The 20,678-nt window shown below is 38.4% G+C and overlaps 1 protein-coding gene across 1 annotated transcript in view; it reads right to left on the bottom strand.

Annotated features, from left to right (window-relative positions):
* The window catches only part of INPP4B (inositol polyphosphate-4-phosphatase, type II, 105kDa), a 325,870-nt gene that overhangs the window by 213,544 nt on the left and 91,648 nt on the right, over positions 1-20,678 (bottom strand). Inside the window, 1 exon segment of the mRNA XM_009328759.1 lies at positions 4,854-4,889. Within this exon segment, the coding sequence (XP_009327034.1) occupies positions 4,854-4,889 (36 nt within the window).

The following is a 20,678-nucleotide window of genomic DNA, read 5'->3' as shown; positions in this document are numbered from 1 at the left end:
ACCGGGGCCCGGGGGGGGGTGGGGGTGGTTTGTGGTATGTGTGTGAATTTCACAGTTTATTTTTTTAAAAGCTTATTTTTGCAAACTTGAAAAAATTCAATCGAAAGCCTTATAAAGTAGGGATGCTATACACTAATCTACTTATGCTTTTCAAATCAGTTATTTTTCTGCCTGTATTTATAAGTATTCCTATGATAAAAACGAGTTAAAGACTGAAATTTTATGGAAAGGTAACAAAACATAACTAAAATGGACAAAATTATAGTCACACAGAAGTAACACAAAAGACTATGGTAGGGAACAAAAAAAAAAGAAAATAATTTCAAAACTTGAATTATGAGAATTGGTTTCAGTTCTTGCTTGCTATTAAAGAAAATATTTGCAGTAAAGGAGTTTGCCTGAAAGGACTGGTAGCAGCAGGTGAAGTTTATCAAATTATTTTGAACATGTATCATCTCTCCCCCAAGCTGCAAAGTCACTGTCCACCACTTACTAGAAGACGTGTCTGATGCCTTCACTGGAAGCCTTAGAGGAAAAGCTGGTGACTGAGAAAACCTGAAACACCAGGTATTTGGGCACCTACAAGGCCGCTTTCAGTGATACACAAGGCTAAGTGCTTACCTTGCAAGAATGGAAAGCAAAGTGAAGCGCCTACGCCTCATTAGGGACTCTTCCTTAGTTCCACTACGTACCTACATCCTGACTGTGTAAACCTGGCTCAGAAAACCTCAGACTCCTACCGAAGGCTGGCTTTCCAGGGGGAGAGCTAGAAGACAGTGAATTGGCGTGATGATATGGTTGCTATCTCTTGACATGCCTACAGCGTGACCGAAGGTCCGCAACACATACGTAACATATAGCGGTATTAACGATAGCCTAGTGTTAACCTAACTAGCTCTGACACCAGTAGCAGCAAAGCCCTAATGGCATGAAAAATGGCACAAGCTGTACAGCTTGCCTACCATCCTGAGTTTTTACAACTTGACCGGTACTGGCAAATGAGCTAGTCAGATTGATACTAGCTCAATAATGTACGCCTGTGCTCAGGTCGTGTTTTTGACTACGCTATAAACATTACCACCTATATTTCCTATTTCAGTGTTAGCACAGATAAGGTTCATCACTCCGCAGTTAAAGCACAGCTTTTTTTATATATGTGAACAAGAAAAAAGCAACAGGATTTGTCAGGGTAATTTCATTCACAAATGAAAAAAGCTAATAGTCTTAAAATGTAGGCAGGTGCAACATATTTCTACAGCAATACATCCATTACCAAGTAGATCAAAATACACTGTTCTAATTTTGAGGTATTAACAAATGACTGCATGACATACGCAAGCATATAATTTGCAGAATTAAAAACACCCCTTTAAATGTTGGCAGGCAGCATTCAACAATCTGAAATCTCCTTTAATATTATATATTCTTCTGCCATATTAATATTCCCACCCTGTGTCTATTAAGTATCGCAAAGCCTACGACCCAAGCTGCGTAAGGAAGAATATGCTTCCTGGGCGCCTGATGAGGTGCTTCAATTATTCCAGACGGGCTGTAACCTGGTAGTTCATTGCAACCACCTTTGCAAAGTGTCAGCTCACTGAAAGAAACTCAAATCATCTTTTTCAAAAAATGCTCTACCCCCTGTGATTAATCCATCATGCAGTCCTACCAGATACCAACTTCATGCTGACAATATAATACCGCTAATCTGCATTCACTCTGGAAAACGTTGTTGACTTACGTCACTGAACAAATCCTGCAGAACAGACAAGTACTTTTAATAGACTATTACCTTTACCAAATGTGAATACCTAACCAATAGTAATTGTCTTTTCAGTTTCAAAATGCATTAGTAGTAATAATAGTAATGTGCAAATACACATTTTCTTAATTCACACCCCACATTCACTCAGTTTATTATGCACGAGCATAATTAAAAAATGAAAATTAAACACTTTCTACATTCTAAACACAGCTTGAAACCATCTCAAATTACCCTTCCTACCCAAAAAGTTAATTATATACAGTTCAGATATGAATTAGCTAAGTTTTTCAAAGTTATATTTTGGTACAAGACTCCAGTGCTGTATCACAATACATACCTTGGATAACACACTTTTTTTTAAAAATTCTCCCCCTTTGTTCTACACTTTTTGGCTGACATTTAAAAAGAGTGTTATTAATCTCTGGCTCAGTTCCCAATATATTGGCTTTTTACTTCAAAAATAGCTTAAAATAAGGATTAAGTGTTAACTGTATTTTAAAATTAGGTATGACAGCTTAATTGCAGCTTTTACCAGTTTCAGCAGTACCAGGGAAGTAAGGAAGGCAGGATACAAAAACATTATTGCTACAAGAATTGTGTTTGTAAAATGCATTATCTTTGGATATTTAAAAGTGGACAATGAAGGATGTTTCTTTCTACTGGTAAGAATTCTTACCATTTTTACCATTTTATTGCAAGTCTCACAACATCCGGCATAACTTTCAGTAACTCTCAGTTCCTGGAGCCACAGTATCACAAGCTTTTATTCTAAATCTCAGGCTTCCTGCAGAAGGGGAAAAGTAGGAAAAAAAAAAACCACCACCACCAAACAAACAAAAAACCCGCACAACACACAATAAAACCACACCCCAAGCACCCTAAACACAAGGTTTCTAGAGATCTTTTTGTTGCTTTTTAAAAGATGTGCATGATTTTTAAGCCAAACTCCTAATTTTTCAGGGCCATAACTTCTATAAATCTTGAGGTGGTAATACCACCCTTGTGAAAGAGATGCAACCAAAATTTCCTTGCTGAAGTTAATTTGGGTCACAAGAGCTTACATCTCTTGCATTAAAAAAGGTTCAGATTAAACAACTGATTATATAAATTACCCCCTTCCTTCAGGAAGCCCAAGCAGTGAGAACAATGGGAAGACCACCAGCCACTCCCTGGGGACAAATTCTCTGCGAAGTTCATTGTGCCTCATTGACGCAGGGAGGTCTACGTACCTCTGCAGGGTAAAAATCTAGCTTGCAGAAAGATTTCAGAAGAAAGCAATTTTATTTTCTGCTAGAGGAAGAAAAAGAGATTTCACTGAAGTGTTCGAGAAAATAAATGTTTTACTGGTTTTGGTACAGTTGACTAACAACAGATGACAAGTTTCTCTTGATACTTAGGATGCATAAAATACGTTGGCTGCTAATAAACTTATGATTACCTTTTAAGTAGCAATTTCCAGTTGTGAGTAAGCTATTAAAAAAAAGTTTAAAAAAAAAAATCAATGCATGTACTAATTGCACTCCCTACATAAGAACAAAAGTCCTACCTGAACAGCTAACAAGCTTTATTTGGTCACTTCAATTCAGTACCAATTTCATCCCAAACAATATTGTGCTGGCAAGCCCCAGTTAAAAGGAACATCATGTCTAACGCTAGGACAGTTCTGGCTATTTGATATTAACATGCGAGAAAGTGCAAAAATAGAAGCATTTCAAGCACCCAAATTGACGAGGACCACATTGGTAAGGCCCAAATTGACCTCAGTGGAAAGCGGACGCACGTATAGATCTGTTATTCCTCTGGCAAACACTGCTGAGCAAGGTTTTACCAGCTCTCATTGCCAAAGGATTGAAGAACCAGGGTATGATGATAATTATTGCACCCCGTTGCTATGATATTCCCCTTGGTATTAAGAACAACAAACGTGATGCAGGACTTCCAGAATGAGGGCACCAGGGAACCACTGGAATGGGACCAATAGGCAATACAAAGTCCTGCTTGCGATTGGGGGTTAGAGGGAAGACCGCTGTCATGAACATGAGTATATTTCAGTATGCAAGTAAGGAGGAAGTGGACAAAACCCCAGGAGCTGAGTAGACAACTGGGAACAATGGTTCCCTGACACAGGGTACGAACGTGGGCTGTGCAGCCCCTGCAATAAAGATGATGAGAAACAAACATCTCTTCTGGGTTGCACGGAGTCCCATGCTATGAAACCCATGCTGAAATTAATTTAGCCACAAGAGTGTCTAAAAAAACCTCCTAGAAAGCAGAAATAGTTGCTGTTGGCAGTCCCCAAAATATGACAGGCCCGGAAGGGTGATACAGAGAGTTCATGAGTAAGGAAGAGAGGAGGGAAAGGAGTGCGTGCTGGGTATAACACATTTAGCCCACAGCCATAACAACTTCCTTGACTGCCTAGCAGTTCCAGCTAAATTAGGGTCGCATAAGGTCTTTGTGTTTCTGAAACTGCTCGCTGAAAAGCTAGAGGATGCTGGCCACTAAACTGTATCAGGGAGGGGACAGAGTTGCACCGTGTGCCTGACCGATGCATCCTGATGTGAAGAAATCAGAAATTGTGGGGCACTATGACCCCTCTCCACTCTGTTGGGTATAGATGATTTTCAACTAAAGGAAACCCTGCACAACGCTCCACACAAAGTGCATGAAAGGGATGTTTCAGACAGTGCGAGTTCTGGAGATCACAGTTTCCTTTACCTAAGCTAGTTCACGTTTTCCTCGCAGATTTGAAAGCTTTTCACAGTTCAGATGTTTAATACTGATTTAATTCCACAACAGGGTACCTATTGGTCAGAAAGTGTTTAAACAAGAGATGATCCAAATTGATAGACAAAATAAAGAAAAAGAAAACGGAGAAGGGGAAATATTTTCTTGGAGTAATTAATTGGTAACTTATACCCCCCACTGTAAAGCAATCATCCTTCAATTGCCAGAATTTAATTAAATTATTATTTTCCCTAATTAAGTCAAAAAAGCAGTGTCTTGTGGCTTTATTACCTGCTCTTTATTCTGAATTTGGGTCATGTGAGTGGCAGTCATGCAATGAACTCCATCCAAACTTTCCTACCTCTGTGTTACTTGACTGCTCTTGTGAATCATGAGCCTGAAATAAGAACACTTCTGCATAATTCACATTTCAAGATATAGGCTAAGACTGTTTCTTCTGCCAGTCTCTGTCTGATGGTCAAAATATATCAGTTTAAAAAAACAAGCTATCTAGAACTTTATGAAGACATACCATTACACGTGGGTCAAGCTATGAGCAGCTCTGATGAAGGCTCTGTACTTTTACATAATGTGTTACCAATGCACATAAACACAGACAGTGTTGAATAGAGCAATCAGTAACAGCTTTGTATCTTTATTATTGAAGATAAATAAAAAAGATTATCATTTTCTTCTACAGTGACTCTCCCCATCAGAAAACCAACTTGCAAACACCCAGTCAAAACCATTAGATGTAGTCTAATACTTTTACTTATAAACAATTACAGTTGGCTCCATGTTTGGCTGAAGTTTTTCACAGAATCACAGAATGGCTGAGGCTGGAAGGCACCTCTGGACGGCATCTGGTCCAATCCCCTGCTCAAGCAATGCCACCTAGAACTGGTTGCCCAGGACCATGTCCAGACAGCTTTTTAATATCTCCAAGATGGAGACTCCACAGCCTCTCTGGGCAACCTGTGCCAGGGCTCGGTCACCCATACAGTGAAAAAGTGTTTCCTGATGTTCAGAGGGAACCTCCTGTGTTTCAGTGTGTGCCCATTGCCTCCGGTCCTGTCACTGGGCACCACTGGAAAGAGCCTGGCTCCATCCTCTTTGCACCCTCCCTTCAGGTATTTACACATATTGTTAAGATTCCTCCTGAGCCTTCTCTTCTCCAGGCTGAACAGTCCCAGCTCTTTCAGCCTTTCTTCAGAGGACACATGCTCCAGTCCCTTAATCTTTGTGGCCCTTTGTTGGGCTCTCTCCAGTATGTCCACGTCTCTTGTACTGAGAAGCCCAGAAGTGGACATCAAGCCCAGAACGGGACATTTCTTATATTGTAACAATTTCATAGTTTAAATGATTTCATGACTTACATGACGACTATGATTTTAGTGTACTTTATGCAGTAGCTTTCAGTACTGCAAATGATTGAACTGTCAGCAGCACTGCACAGTTTCTCTCCTTTTTTTTTTTAAGATAGAACATTTACTTTTCAGAATACAATAAACTGGAATTGCAGTAAAACAATATTTTAACCAACATAGTATATCATCACCATTTAACAGCTAAGTCAGTACTGTGAGTTAACAACCTCTTTACCATTACGCAGACTATAACACAGCTACCAGCTGTGAAGAGACCCCTCAAAACCCCATCACCTCTGGATTTCAGTGTCAAGATGCCCTGACCACAGATTTGCCCCCAGACAGATCACGGTAATCCTGTGAATTCTGGCATGCCTGAGCCCGTGCACACTGACATAAAACCGACATGCAATGTTTCCAAGAGAACAGCTGTATCAGACCAAAGACCCATTATTCTGCCTACAACAAGTGCCATAAATAAGTGTCCAAGGAAGAAGAAAAGGAAGGCAACCACACGCAGTACTCTCTCAGCCCCCAGCAGTTTTCACATCAGGGTTTTTCCTCAGATGCCTGTTCCATTCACTAACTCTCAATGATGCTCCTCTTCCTTGAGAGCACCTAGTATTTTTTCAAATACATGTCTACTTTTAGCTTCTACAGCATCTTATGGCAAGCAACTCCAGTATTTCCACTACCTGTTCCATGAAAAAACACCTTCTTTTGTTTGTTTGTAATCCAGTTCCTACTGGCTTCATTTAACACCCTGAGTTCTTGCAATCGAAGAGACAACAAACCATTAATCCCTATCTCCTTCTTCAAGCTGATCATGATTTTGCAGATTACTATCAGAGACCACCTTAGCCATCATCTCTTTTCCAGGCTGAAGAGTTTTATCTTCTTCATTCCTTGTCCTGACAACTCTAACAGCCCTTTCTCTGAAACTTTCCCAGCTCCTCTATATCCTGTAAAATGAGGGGAACTGAACTGCATGGTGGATCTTTACAGACGGAGTTCTCTGCTTTGTTCCCTCCTTTCCCAACAACTCCTAACATTCAATTTACTTTTTGACCACAACTGATCATCCAAAGCCCATTGTTTTTATGGGAAATTTTTATTATTTTTCTTCACATGTGTAACCTCACATTTATCCGTGTTGAATTTTTCCTGCCACTTTATCACCTAATGATTTAGACTTCTACGGTCATTCTACAATTACTCATACTTGACCCCCCTTCCTAACTATTTAGTAAGATAGTATCAGACTTTCTTGCCTCATCGTTTACCTTCTCCTCACCGTTTATGCACGTGTGACAGTACCAGCCTCAACACAAACCCCTGCTGATACTCCACTGTAAGAACTGGCCAAGTAGCCATAGTTCCTAGACCCATATATTTTATTCAGCTAGTTAACAATGCTAGACTTCCCCTCTCCTATTACAATGTAGTGATCAGCATTATTTGTATCAGAAGGTGAAAAAAACCTACATTGAAAGGCAAATGAAGGATGTAAGTGTATATAAAGTAAACAAATATAGTTGCTTATATAATCATTTTGCATGTGCTCTTGGAAGTGAAAGATGTTTTCAGGGATCATACAGATCATTCACTGATTTAAATGATGCACAAACCGTACGGGCAGTTATTCAAATACATTTAAAATATGATCATAAATGACAAATTGCAGCAAAAACATGGTATTTAAAAAAAATATTTCAAGTGCAGAGAAAAACAAGACCAAATTGCATTCTGCTGGTTGGCCTCCAACAAGTAATATGTTGTGCAAATTACCATTGCAGAGAACCATGCTTTATTCAAGACTTAGTTTCATGATCCACAGAACTCAGAGAAAGCCTCACAATGGACTTTTACCCCTTCAAAACAAAATACCTGTCTTCATAGTACCTTTCTTTTCAATGCAAGTCTTATGTTTTCCCTGGAAGGTTTTCCAAAAGTGAAAAATCAATCCAAAATTCACTATATGCTATCAACTTTTGCCACCACCTTACAATAAAAAAATTGGAATAAAAACATTGCAAAAATTAAGTGGTTTGAATATTTTTAGTTGTAAACAGTAAGTGCTAATATATCCAATATATGTATTGTAAAGATAACTCCTGCTCTTCTGATTCCTTGGACTGCCCATAGCGGTGTTCACTTATTTGAAAGCAAGCTATGATTTTCTTCCCTGAGCTTTAATCTTCTGCACGGCGCTTTTGAAAGAAGCAAACAGAATATTTTTCAAGATGCTTGAGACTCAGTGTACTAAGAGATGGGTGTTGTGTGATTAGCTATAGTCCCTAAGAGGACCAAAACAATTCCCAGCACACCTGTAAATTGTCTCCAGATAGCCCTTCCCCAATGTCAATAAATTCCAACTTCTAAACAGAGAACCAAATAAGACAAGCCTTTTAATTCTTTTTTAAGCTTCTTCATTTTAACTTCCTCACTCCTCCTCCAGCATTTGTTTGTCCTCTCCTCTTTTTTTGCAGCTAAAGGAATGGCAGCCCTGCAGATCACCCCCAAGCTCAAAGGGGTGTAACAAGGTATGCCAGAGTACAGCTCTGCCTTTAGCCTGCCCCAGCATCCATGCCAGGACCGGGCATGTCTGAGTTCTTTGTAAGAGCAGCAAAATTAGGACCTTGGTATTCTATATGCATATCTGCTATATTTTATGTCTGAGGAAAAATAAAAGAAAACAAAAAAACCCAGACCACATAGAAACCCAAACCTGTTATGGCCATGGAAAGAAAGATGAGGGTTTTTTTTCTCCCAGAGAAACTTTTCTTCTTGTATTCCCTTACAACCAATAAGTCGCTGGACATAAAAGGCAGAGTGAGCAATTCATGTGTGGGTACCCAGAGAAAAACAATCTAGGTTATAAGCTCTCAATTTAGAAAGCTTACATCATACTCTGAAATGAGAGAGACTTACTAAACCTCATCAATTTTAGTTTAAAAAAGAAAATCTCCTCCCTTCCCTACTGACTAATAACATTATTTTATTTCAGACATGATACTGACTTTCTGATCTTCAGGATCACATATCAGAAACTCTCTCACTAAACAGGACCTAGTAAAGTATTCATGTGACAAACTGTAGAAGTTAGACCCTTGGGAATTAGAAGACAAACATCGTAAGCAGCAAGAATAATTTTTAGTCAGTTAAATACCAAAGGAAATAGTGGCATCTCACAAATATTAACCCCATCCCAGTTTATTCTTAATAAGAAAATTTTGAATATAGGTTTTGAAAAAACAGATACCTCGGCTCAAAAAAATGTTTCTTGCTTTACATCATGTATTCCTACTTTAGGATATTTGTAAGAATAGTAACTAAGCATGAACAAATGTTTAAAAAAAAAAAGTACATTCATGCAGACAAATGATTGAGGACAAAAACCAGCCAGATGTCAGTAGAAGGAGACTTCTCATAAAACAGTTGCTTCATCTCTAATCTCTCAGGCCATCCTCAAGGGAAACCTACACGCCACTCCTCAAATATGAGCTCTGTAACGGAGGCTGCAGTTTTACAGGCAACTAAACTGACGTAACAGCTAAAATTCATAACTCTGCTAGATACCAAATACATCCAATGGGCATAAAACAAAAATTATGGGCTCAGTATGATGTCTCCCTCCACAGCCAACTCCTCACATTCCACCAGCTATAAACTGCCTGTCTCTTCCCCTTAGGAGGCAATTGCTTTCTCATCTTTTCCCTCCACCAGAACACCGTCTACTCTCCTCCCACCTCCCCTCCTAGGAGCTACCTTTCCTTTCCAAGATGGTAAAATTGATACGCATTTGACTGAACTCTGAGCAATGGTCTTCACCTTCTATTTAGCTTTGAATACTGATGTTTTGATTTCGGACCTTAAGAAAGGCATTTGTGACCAAGAGCTTGTCACTTCTCAGCTGTGTCACTTGGTCTAATAGCCTCTGACTACTGATCGTGATTGTGTTCTCACATCATCACAGATACACCACCACTATCATCGTTCAAGAGTAACACGCACAAAAAGAAAATGGGAGTAACGAGCCCACAGAAAGAAATTTTAGGAAAGGCATTTTTAACAGTTAGAAAAGAAAGATCAATAGGTAGGTACGTGTGAGCAAGACGCATACCTACTTGTCTGAGCGGGCACACCATAGCACGTTTAAATTCAAACTAAACTTCGTGGCTTGATGTACAGTGCAAATAAAGTTTTCAAAGATACCTATCAAAGAGCAGCGCTGGGGTTTCTAACCTATTTACAAGAAATTCTTTTTTAAATAATGATCAGTAAATACATTAAAGCAAACTTTTATCTGTACTTAGACCTATCCACCTTCTCTCCGCAAATAAAATCTTTTCTTTCTACACTTTACAAAAATCAAAGTATATTTAAAAAGAAAACCACAAAATTCAGCCCGAGCCCATGACTGCAAACTCCAGCTATGCAATCACTATTCGAAGCCAAGAGCACAAAGAACAAAAAAGTGCACCTGCAGAAACTACTATCAGTTTTCCACATTGTCAAATATTTAAGTGTCATGTTCTACACTCAAAGCAGAAGCAAAAACAAATAGAGGCATTACAAGGTTAGTTTACTCAAATGCAATTATCCAGAAACTGTCTGTTGATTACAGCATCAACAGGTCCTAAATATTTATTTATTTATATCTAACTACTATTTCAATACATTTTATGTGCCTCAATATAGTGTAGAAACTGGGGCCTACAGTACCACATGCTGGCTATAAACAGCAAGCATAAAATTGTTAAAATTAATGGTAAGTGACAAGCTCTAACATGCCTTAAAACAAATATCCTTCATAGAATCATAATAAAAATATTCAAGCCACTAATTCAACCCACAGGTATTAATAATCTTAAAAAAACTGAATTATGACTTCCATCTTCTTAAAGCATTCTGCTTTAAACATGGAGGCTTTGTTCAAAACAATCTACTAATTAAAATAATTCAGGTTTTTATACTCATTGGGAAAAGACAGCTAAACAATTAGTGCTTTTACTTCCAACAGACACACTTAAGTTTGTGGTGTTATAAATTACTTCATTACAAGGCTGTGAAGCAGTTCCCACGTGAAGTTATTTAGTAGTACATTTATAGTGACACAAACAAATTTAAGTTTCAAGTTGCAAAGAGCTATTACATTTCCTAAACTAACATTACATGCAGAGTTATGGTTTTAAGGGAAAACATTGTGACCACTACAAAAGAAAACCTGGTTTTCAAAAGAAAAAAAAAAAAAACAAAAAAACAAAAACCAAAAAACCCACCACCAAAAACCACAAACAAAAAACTTCACCCAACACCTTAGTGAAAGTAAACTAAATGAAATAAAAAAAAAAATTTATAAATAGTTAAAAAAAAGAGACATCTTCCAGAAAATCTGGTAGATCAACTAGTTCAACTCAGAGTTGTCCACACCTTCAGCTACAAACCTATCATCTTATTTCCAGGCTAGAATTCCGAAATGAAAGTGACTTTTAAGATGTTCAGAAGGTTCCCTTAAAAGCTATTAATGAAAATTTTAAAAACACTGTTCAGAAAAGAAAAAAAAGAAGGTACATGTTGATACTTGTGCACGCTAAGCAGATGTTGGACAACTGACCTGGTTATTTTTACTTCAAACATTAATAAGCCAATTTCAAATAGCCCATCTTGCACGTAGGTGAAAACAGGGCATCAGACTTCTCTTTAGTCCATTTTCCATCAGTCTGTTTAAAGGTCACTTTTACTAAACATTCTTAAATACAAGTATTTGACAGAGGTGGAAAATCTTCCCCAGCAAAGTATATGGAAGAAGAAACATGGAGAGGAGTCACAGAGGTAAAAGTTAACATGTAGACTCAAGAAACAAAGAAATGTTTGCCTTTTAGAAATAGACATGGCTTTTTAGAAAGTCACATTAGAAAAAACCAAACACCTGTTTTCTTTAACTTCCACCATGTGGAGTTGAGAAAAAAGTAAGGCTATTTCACAAGGCTGTCTTTGGCTACTAATTACGAAATGAATGTCAGATTTTACCATCACTGAGATAATTGTCTCAATTTGCTTCTATATTTGTTCCAATTGCATACATATTACACTAAAAATGCTGCCTAGTAAAGAAAATGGGCAAGAATAGAAATATTTTGAAATCTTAGCTATCTTCCAGGGAAACAATATTGCTTATCACTCCAATTATGTCAGTAGCTTACAAAAATTCAAACTGTTAATTTCTTAGCCAGATTACTTTGACAGAAAAAGAACAACATTTACATCACAACAGAACTCACAAAATTATATTTTTAAAAATGCTTAAGTAAATAAATAAACTACACAATAATTGTTGCATCTGTGCAAAGGCCCATCTAGCACAGTACGCATCGATGATGGCAAACAGAAGCAAATAGGGAATTCTTTAAAAACAGGGCAAGCACGTTGTCATGCTTCTCTAAAACACCTCCAAGCTTCTACCACCCTTGTTCAGGGACTTTTCTGAACAAATGGGTAATTGTGTTTGATGAATTCGTATCGATTCCTTCAGTATATTACATTCGCCAATATGTCCACTTCTTCTACATTATATAACAATTTCCTCAATTTTTTCTGGCATTAACTTTGATTTTATTTTAAATAACCTTCTGCAAAAGCCATTCTTCTAGTTTGCTGTACCCCCACGACAACCACCAAAGAAAAGAAAAATAAAATCCCCAGTAAAACTGTGTTTGAAAACACTCGTAAATATGCAGAAAGCATACAACACAGATACATTTAATGCACACGGAAGGACAACATAGATGACTAAAGAGTTCCTACAAAGAAACTACAGATATTCCTTTCATTTTTAACCTCTGAAAATTTGAGCTTGGCTACAAGACACGAATCAAACTATTGCAAGAATCCTATCCTAATTTGTAGTAAATGTTTTAAACCCCTGTACACTTTCGCTAAGTAATGCTGTGCAACCTTGTTTGGAGAGACCAATTCTAGCAGACTTTGCAGCAGATCATCCTCAAGGAAAACTTAACTTTACGTACAATGTACCAATACAGAGTCTCAAAAGAGTCCGTGCATTTGAGCAGTCCAAATAAGAAGCCACAGTTTGCTTACAAAACTATATATGAACAAACATTCATTGTAAATTTGATGACATACTATGCAGAATTAGGTTAAACTTATCTCACCACAAATAAAAATTGTTTTCAAGACTAATCACGAATGCCTTTTTTCCCTGGGAAAAAGAAACAAAGCAACAATTTTGACATTGTAGCATAGCAGAGACTTGCTGAAAAGGAAGAAATTCACTTTCCTTTGGTGTTCTTGTTTGCCCCTCCCCCCCCCCTTTTTTTTTTTAAGTTGTTGGTTCATATTGCACTTGCAGGTCTTTACATAAAATATTCTAAAAGCTCACTGGCAACCAACAATGATTTTACTGCATGCTCATTGAGCAAGCATAGGATATAATAGTCTTTATCTTGCCCTTCCTCGTTTTCCTTCTACTTTGGTCATAAAAAGACAGCTTCAAGTTTCTGAAACACTTGTTTCAAATACTCAATTACAGATAACAGTAATTAACTTCCCCCAAAGTATTTGCAGAACAAAATTAAAATACATTCATGGCTGTTATTAAAAGAAAGGTGCAGCTGAAAGCACTGGATTAAAGATGATGAAGCTGTACAGTGTTGTGGAAATGTCAATGCTTATTGCAACATAACAGTCTGGAAACTTCTCAGAGGCAAGTTCAGCTTTCATCTGGGCTTCACATTCTGATTTGAAGCTGTAATTACTGGTCTCAAAGGGGAGAAAAAAATCCCTAGATGTCATAGTTTTAGCACTGATCTCGAACAGCAAATCAAAAACTTTCCAATGTATGTTCTAGATGCCCAAGTGCAATTTCAGCCACAGTACCCCCCCCCAAAAAAAAAAACCCAAACCCCCCAAAAAGCCACATGCAACACTTTCCTTACAGACATTGAAATAAACAGTAATGCCATTTCAAAAAGCTGTTTCCAATCTATGTATAGCTTTCAATTGTGTGTAAACACAAGGAAATGTGTTCACAAAACACTGCAACTACACCTGTAAAGTATCCACCTGCAAATAACTCCATATACAATGCTAACACATAGCGTTACACATTTGACCCTTTGTGGTTTTAAAAAGATCGCTCCTTTGCCACATGCTGCCAAATCCTTCAAGACAGACTTTCATGAGCAGGTCACATGCAAAGTAGAGACACTTAGCAAGCAGCAAAGTGAAACGATCTCAATATAAAAATAAGTTTAATGTTATTTTTCATGTTTCCACTTACTAGTTTTATTTTCCATCTAGAGCAAAACAGAAAAATGTTTCCCCAAAAAAACTTTCACAAACAGTTCTCTCATTTAACAGCCTTATCACTGCTTTGGCATTTAACTACCCTCAAAAGCCATTTATTGCTTCATATACCGTCTCACTGTAACTGCTGTGCCTTAAACATTGAGTGAAGGATTAGATATTCCCCAGGAAACTGATGAAAATGACATAGCATAAAGGGCAACCAACAATCTAGGGTATAATAAAATAACAGCACATTAAAGAATTAGTACAACATTTATATTCAGTTGCATAGAAACCCTGTGAAACTACTTGCAACATTGACTTCAGTACCCAATACATCCATCATATTACTACTAATTTAAATGTCAAAGTAGCTAACAGCGACTTTTCGAAGTGGTACAGAAGATGTATGTTTACCATACTAAGATGCTGTAATCACATTTGATGAGGGATGAGGAGAACTTGCCAGCTAAACATTTAAAAGGGAATACACACAATTAATGAAACCCATTTTGTTTTGTCGTGTCCACCCCAGCTACACTTTATGACATTACGAGCTTGCAAACAGTCTGGTAAAATAATATGATAGGCACAGCAACATTGCTGCACATGCATTTTCAGTTCTCTTGGTCAAACGACACTAAATCCCCACCAACCAGGACCCAGAGATGAATGCTCTCATGTCTGTATTGTCAGGGGAACAAAGGAATACAATGCCCAACTGTGGTCTGATACTCTGTCCTGGAACTCTACTCAAAGTGGGAATACAAACTATTTCCTCCTCTTTCAGAATTTTAAAGAAAAAATAAGCCTATTTTCTCCCTTTACTGGAACCCCTACAAATCTCTTTCAAATTCCTGTTTTGGGGAAAGCCTGCAGCCACCAGCTCTCTTTACCTACTGAGCACATTAGTTCTGGGGCCCTGTTTCCATAAGTCTTCACAGGCCACAGGTCCTGGCCCCTCTGCCGCCTGCATCTTTCCAGAGTTTGGGGCAAAAGGGTGGATAAAGCTGAGCAATGTTGACCTTGCGAATGAAGTCGCCAACTCAAAAAACTTTGTAGGAAGCAACAACTTCAACTAAGCTGACTCTTATCCTTGTCACATTGCCATGGACTCAAATCCAAACTAAACCACCAAAAAATTAGATAACCATATTTGACATTTGGTAAAAATGTCTAAAAATAAAAAAGAAGATATCTGTAATTCTGCTCGGATGCTCTTATGTCTAATAGTCTTCCTTCTGCACGAGTCTTGTTATTAGTACTTATCGCCTGTAACAAGCAAAAGAAAGACTTGATAGTCACACGAGTCCTATCTTCCTCCATAAAATAAGCTTAGCATCACTCTGGACAAATGCACAGCAAGTATAAGTCAACGTACCAGTGACTGCAGAAAGATGAGGTGATATGACCATGCAACCAAACTAAATTTTGACTACCTCAACATACAAGACCCACAGACAATGATCCTGGGCATAGATGTTCATGAAGAGACCAGGAAGAGAGGAAGGAATGGACATAAAAGCAATAAGGAGAAAGCTCAGTAAAGTATTTCAAAATTGAGCGCTGGTGCTGTGGCTGCTAGTAGCATTTGTAGTCAGGGGTGGAGAGAGGGAGGGGGTGTCTGCACATGCCTGTTCACCGTTAACCACATCAGCCTGTGCGCTTTAGAAAGAGACCTTCAAGCTGGTAAACATGAAGCAATGTATAAAAATGGAAAAAGATCAAGTGACATGGGATCAAAGAACATTTTACCTGCTTACTTTTTGCTCTTTACAATCTGAATTAATCACTACTAAATATGTACCTTAAAAGTAATAAAAGAATCCCATGTGCAAAACTAAATTATACAGATTACTTAGAAGATCTGGCTCTAAGTGTCATTTCCAGAGACAATGAAGCACTGCTGAAGGGCTTTTGTTTCATTTTTCTAAAAATATCAATAAACCAAAGAAGAGAAACCGAATTTAGGATTTTAAGAGTTTTTAAGCTTGTAGCTATAATTACTCTGTTCTAAAGATCCAATATAACTGCAGTAATTTCTGAGAAAAAAAGAACGAAATTAGGCTCGTTCCACCTAATCTTTCTCACTATTGCCAGGGATGTGCACGATCAGTCTTTGTTAATTTTTTACCACAGAACACCTCTTGAGTTAAGTTTCTCACACAAGCAAGAATTCCTCAACTAAAAGAGAATCAGCTTTCAAGAACATCTTATCCAATGCAACATATTAAAGATGAGAACTACAGCTAACATTTAACCTCTTTTGCTGCTTCTAAATTGACACACACTGAGCACTTCCTTAGACGCAGCTAGAGTTTAATCCAGGCAAGCGGCTAGGAATATTAAGCAGCAGTATCATATTCATAAGTTTACACACACACAAAAATAAATCTAAAATTTCAAGGCTCTTTTGTCAATAAGAACAGTGTCGGTGTTCCAACGCTCAAAAAGAACCAAGAAAACCACTGGAACCATGTGTGATTTATAAGAAACATACATATCTTATATGCCTTTTTTTTTTTCATTTTTAATCACAGTGCTTAAAACTGGAAATTTGCTTTTAGGAGAAAATGCAGTGTTTTTATGCTCAAAGTCAATGTGTTCTCTTCATCACAGCTGTTGAGTTTTTCTCTCAGAGCACAGCGACTCTACAAGCAGCACAGCAGAATAGACAAAGTACTGCTACAGGAGACAAGAACTTTTCCCCATTAAGACATTTCTCATTTTCCACAACTAAAAACTGCATGTGTAGATAAAATTTTCAGTAGTCACATTAATGCAATGGTCTTTTTTTTAATTGGGCTCTCAAAACCAATAATTTTCTTGCACACACACCATTCAAAATATGTTTTACTAGTTTGTGCTAGTTTGCACATTCCTGGCTATGCCATAATAATGATTACCCCAAATAAATTAATCCCAAATTATTATGTTTCTTGTGCCAATTTGAAGCTCTTTGCATCAGTTTTTGAATATGTATTATCTGGAATTAAACTCTATACTATATTTTGATTCTACCTCGTTATTGTTTAGGTTTTTGGGGGGTTTTCTGTGTGGTTTGTTTTTGTTTTTTTAAGGGAACACCTAAAACAACATATTCAATTTTTTGAAATTTTGGTTTTGCTATCACAATGTAGCACCCTGCAAAAGAGTTTCACATAGTTTATTTATCTTCAGGCACTACCACCCATCATGTCTTTAGACCTTAAAACAGCTGAACTCTGTCAGAGACAATGGTAAAGGCCAGCTTGAGTCCAGAATGCCAATGATGTTAACAGCCTCTTTGCATGAGGGGATCCTCCAGCCATACAGTCTCTCATTGACTGCTTATCTATCTCACACTTAACTCAAGGTTGCCAGAAAAGCCTAGCAAGTTTTACAAATAAGTATTCCTACAAACACGAATCACTAACATCAAGTAATGTTAATGCAATACCATATTAGGCTACAAAGATATAAAGGCTAGATTCCAAGTTTGGGCTGTCTTGCTCTATTTAATTTCCTGCTTGCATTTTCATCTTCTGAAAAGCATACGATATTAGTGAGGGAATACATTGAAATGATACTATAATTATCACTAAATTAGTTTTCCCAGCAAGCACACTGTAGTAGACAGAAATATGGCAGGGCTTCCCTCCCCGCTTCACGCTAGGGACTGGATGGTGACACAAAGGCGTAAGGGGTACATAAAGCACAGCGGAGAGACCAAGAAGCCTCCCAGACATTTACAACTCAGCACAATTTCAGTTCCTATGCTCTGCTGAAGGAGATGCCCATAAAGGCCACAGAGAAAGGAAATACAGGAGAAAAGAATGAGCTCACTATATGACACAGTGCTTCCCATCACTTCCCACAAGCAGAGGTTGTGGCATCCTCCTCTCCCTGGGCTGCTACCAAACGCAGGCTCGCTTGCGGTACCAGAACAGAGCAGAAAGCCTGGTGATTCACATATTCCCCGGCAACTGCTGCTCCTTTGTAACAGCCTAGCTTAGTATCGATGCCGCTTTCATTTGAGCCTGACAAACTTCCAATCCATCAAGCTGGAAACACACCCCCAAACCCCGTACATTCATTTATACAATATTTAATTTAGGCTCCCTTCATTAACCACAGATAACAGTTATATAACTACTTGCCCCATTTGGCCTTGATGTAAAGTGTTTAATGCAGAAAAGAAATCTTACCATCTTGCCATTTGGGAAGGCATTATAATTACTTGAAAAGTTAGCTTAATAACTGAATGTACAGTAGATGTTGTGAAATGCGATTTTTATGACAAGATCATCATGAAAACATACAGCCACCCACATTTTACATTTAAAATTAAAACATCTCTTATGCAAGTATAAGACATTGAAGGCTGGAGACAGGCGTTTTACCTCTGAGCTGCTTTAGGAGACTTTTGTTTTAAACTGATGAAGAATGCGGGCAGCTGACTCTTTGGACATAGCTGAAGAATCTCTCATGACAGGCAACCTCAATATAAATTGGAAGAGTAACTGCAAAAGCCACAGCAACTTCACAGTACGGTGCTAAAGCATCATAACCACATAACACCACCAAGGGGAAAACCCTGCCTCCACCTCAGCGAGTACAGCAGAAGTAACAGCTGTAAATATCCTGCTAAACGTCACTGGCCACGTGATGCACACCCTATGCTCAGCAGAAAGCACGGTCTCAACCAGCAGTGTCTGAGCAGTGATGCTAGAGCACAGTCAGAGGTGAGTTGATAATAGGGCATGGATAAATCCAAGTACAAACAGCCCCATAAAAAATGCATATTACGCACGTGTCCTAACACAAATGAAAGTGCACATACTCCAGATCCTCAGCTGAAGTCATTCTATGTGAGAAGGAACAAACTCCCTCTGGCACCCCACAGTTACGTTTATGGCTAATCAGATTGACAGTAACTATAGGGTAGCCCTACAGCCAGCACCATCAGTACAACTAATGAGGCAGTGAACACCAGCAAAGGGCAGGAATTTGTACGAGCAGCAGCACCACTTCTGAGGAAGAAGTACATGGAGCCACACCCTTAATGGCAGATGAGGGCAGAAAACACAGCATGAGACAAATTGCTTTAGTACTTTCCTGAGTTAGGGTGGTCTTTCACATAAAGCTCCAGAGCAGCACAGTAGCATTACAGACAGTTGAATGTAAAAGGAAGTGTATGTGTTACTGTTTTCTATTACAATTACTAGCCAGCATGCCAGCACTAAATGCCTGCAGTCCTCCCCGATTTAAATAGCCTACATAGTTTAAGTTACCCAGGTTTTCAGTATAGAGACAGAACTTTGCACCACGACTGAAGACAGGCTGTCGCGCACAAGCCCAAGCAACTGCAGGCAGCTGTGCTGGGCTCCTTCCAGCTGCTCCCTCGGCTCTGCACGAATGCCACTGCTGATAAACCCTCCCGACAGCAGTGCCAAGCGCAATTTAAACTTCAAGAGGTCATTCATTACTAATTCTTACTGTGTACCACAATTTCAGCCTTAACTGAAGCTATGCTGACCTACATAAGCCCCATACTTTGACATAATGGCTGTAAGCTACTTGATACGTGGTTATATTATAATGTTTTCATTTTGCCAGGAAAAAATGGTGTGTTTTACAGAGTAATTGCATTGTGAAATCACTTTTCTTCAGTACATAAACTGAAACAAACTGTGCCCGAAATACAAAGACCTAGTCTTAAGTTACTAAAATCATCATCACTATCACGGCTATAATAACTGAAACGGTTTTGCTAGTTTGCAAAGGTCATAAAAAGACAGTGTCATTCTGAAAAATTATTTATTATAAGTAACACTATAGTACAAGAAGGCGGTAAGAAAACAGACTGACAATCATGTATTATCACCTTTTCTAAGTTTTATATACCAATAAAAAGTTGTTAGGAATAAAACATCCGAATCAAAGATGCATGATAGAATTTGCTGCTGTTAAGCAATTATCAAAGACCAACCATGCCGAAATTGTGAAAAGATAAATAAAAGGTCCCACTTGGTATTTCCAGTCTGGGTTAAAACAACCTGATATGGCTTTGCAAGTATAATAAAGTTCTGTCATACTGAGATTGCTCTGCTTCTGCATCACTGGGTACAAACTCCTGTTAAGCCTTTAGGCTCCCTCCATTCTAGGTGTTAATTTTGACCCAGTTCTGGCCTCATTAAACACAAATCCCCAAAAACCCTTTTTTTGGGGGCAGGGAATCTCACATATAAGATCAACTCAAACTTTTCAGATTAGTAAGAAATCAGCCATGCTAAATTTCATTACAGTGTGGTGACAGACAAACGTTTCTAGGATAAGTTTCTTGTTCCCACTCCTGCTACTTTATGTTGGGCAAATGGGCTGCAGCAGGAAGAGGCAGCTGTAAAGGCCAACATCCAACCTGTAGGAGACATTTCCTTCATACAGAAACAGTCCTCAAGGATTTGGAGGTTAAACTCGGGCACTTCTCAGATCAGTGCAGCCTAAACTACTGCCAATTTGACACCACC

The sequence above is a fragment of the Pygoscelis adeliae genome, unplaced genomic scaffold, assembly GCF_000699105.1.
Source record: "Pygoscelis adeliae isolate BGI_AS28 unplaced genomic scaffold, ASM69910v1 Scaffold66, whole genome shotgun sequence".
In the NCBI taxonomy this organism is placed as follows: Eukaryota; Metazoa; Chordata; class Aves; order Sphenisciformes; family Spheniscidae; genus Pygoscelis; species Pygoscelis adeliae.
This window is presented reverse-complemented; position numbering and strand designations above follow the sequence as displayed.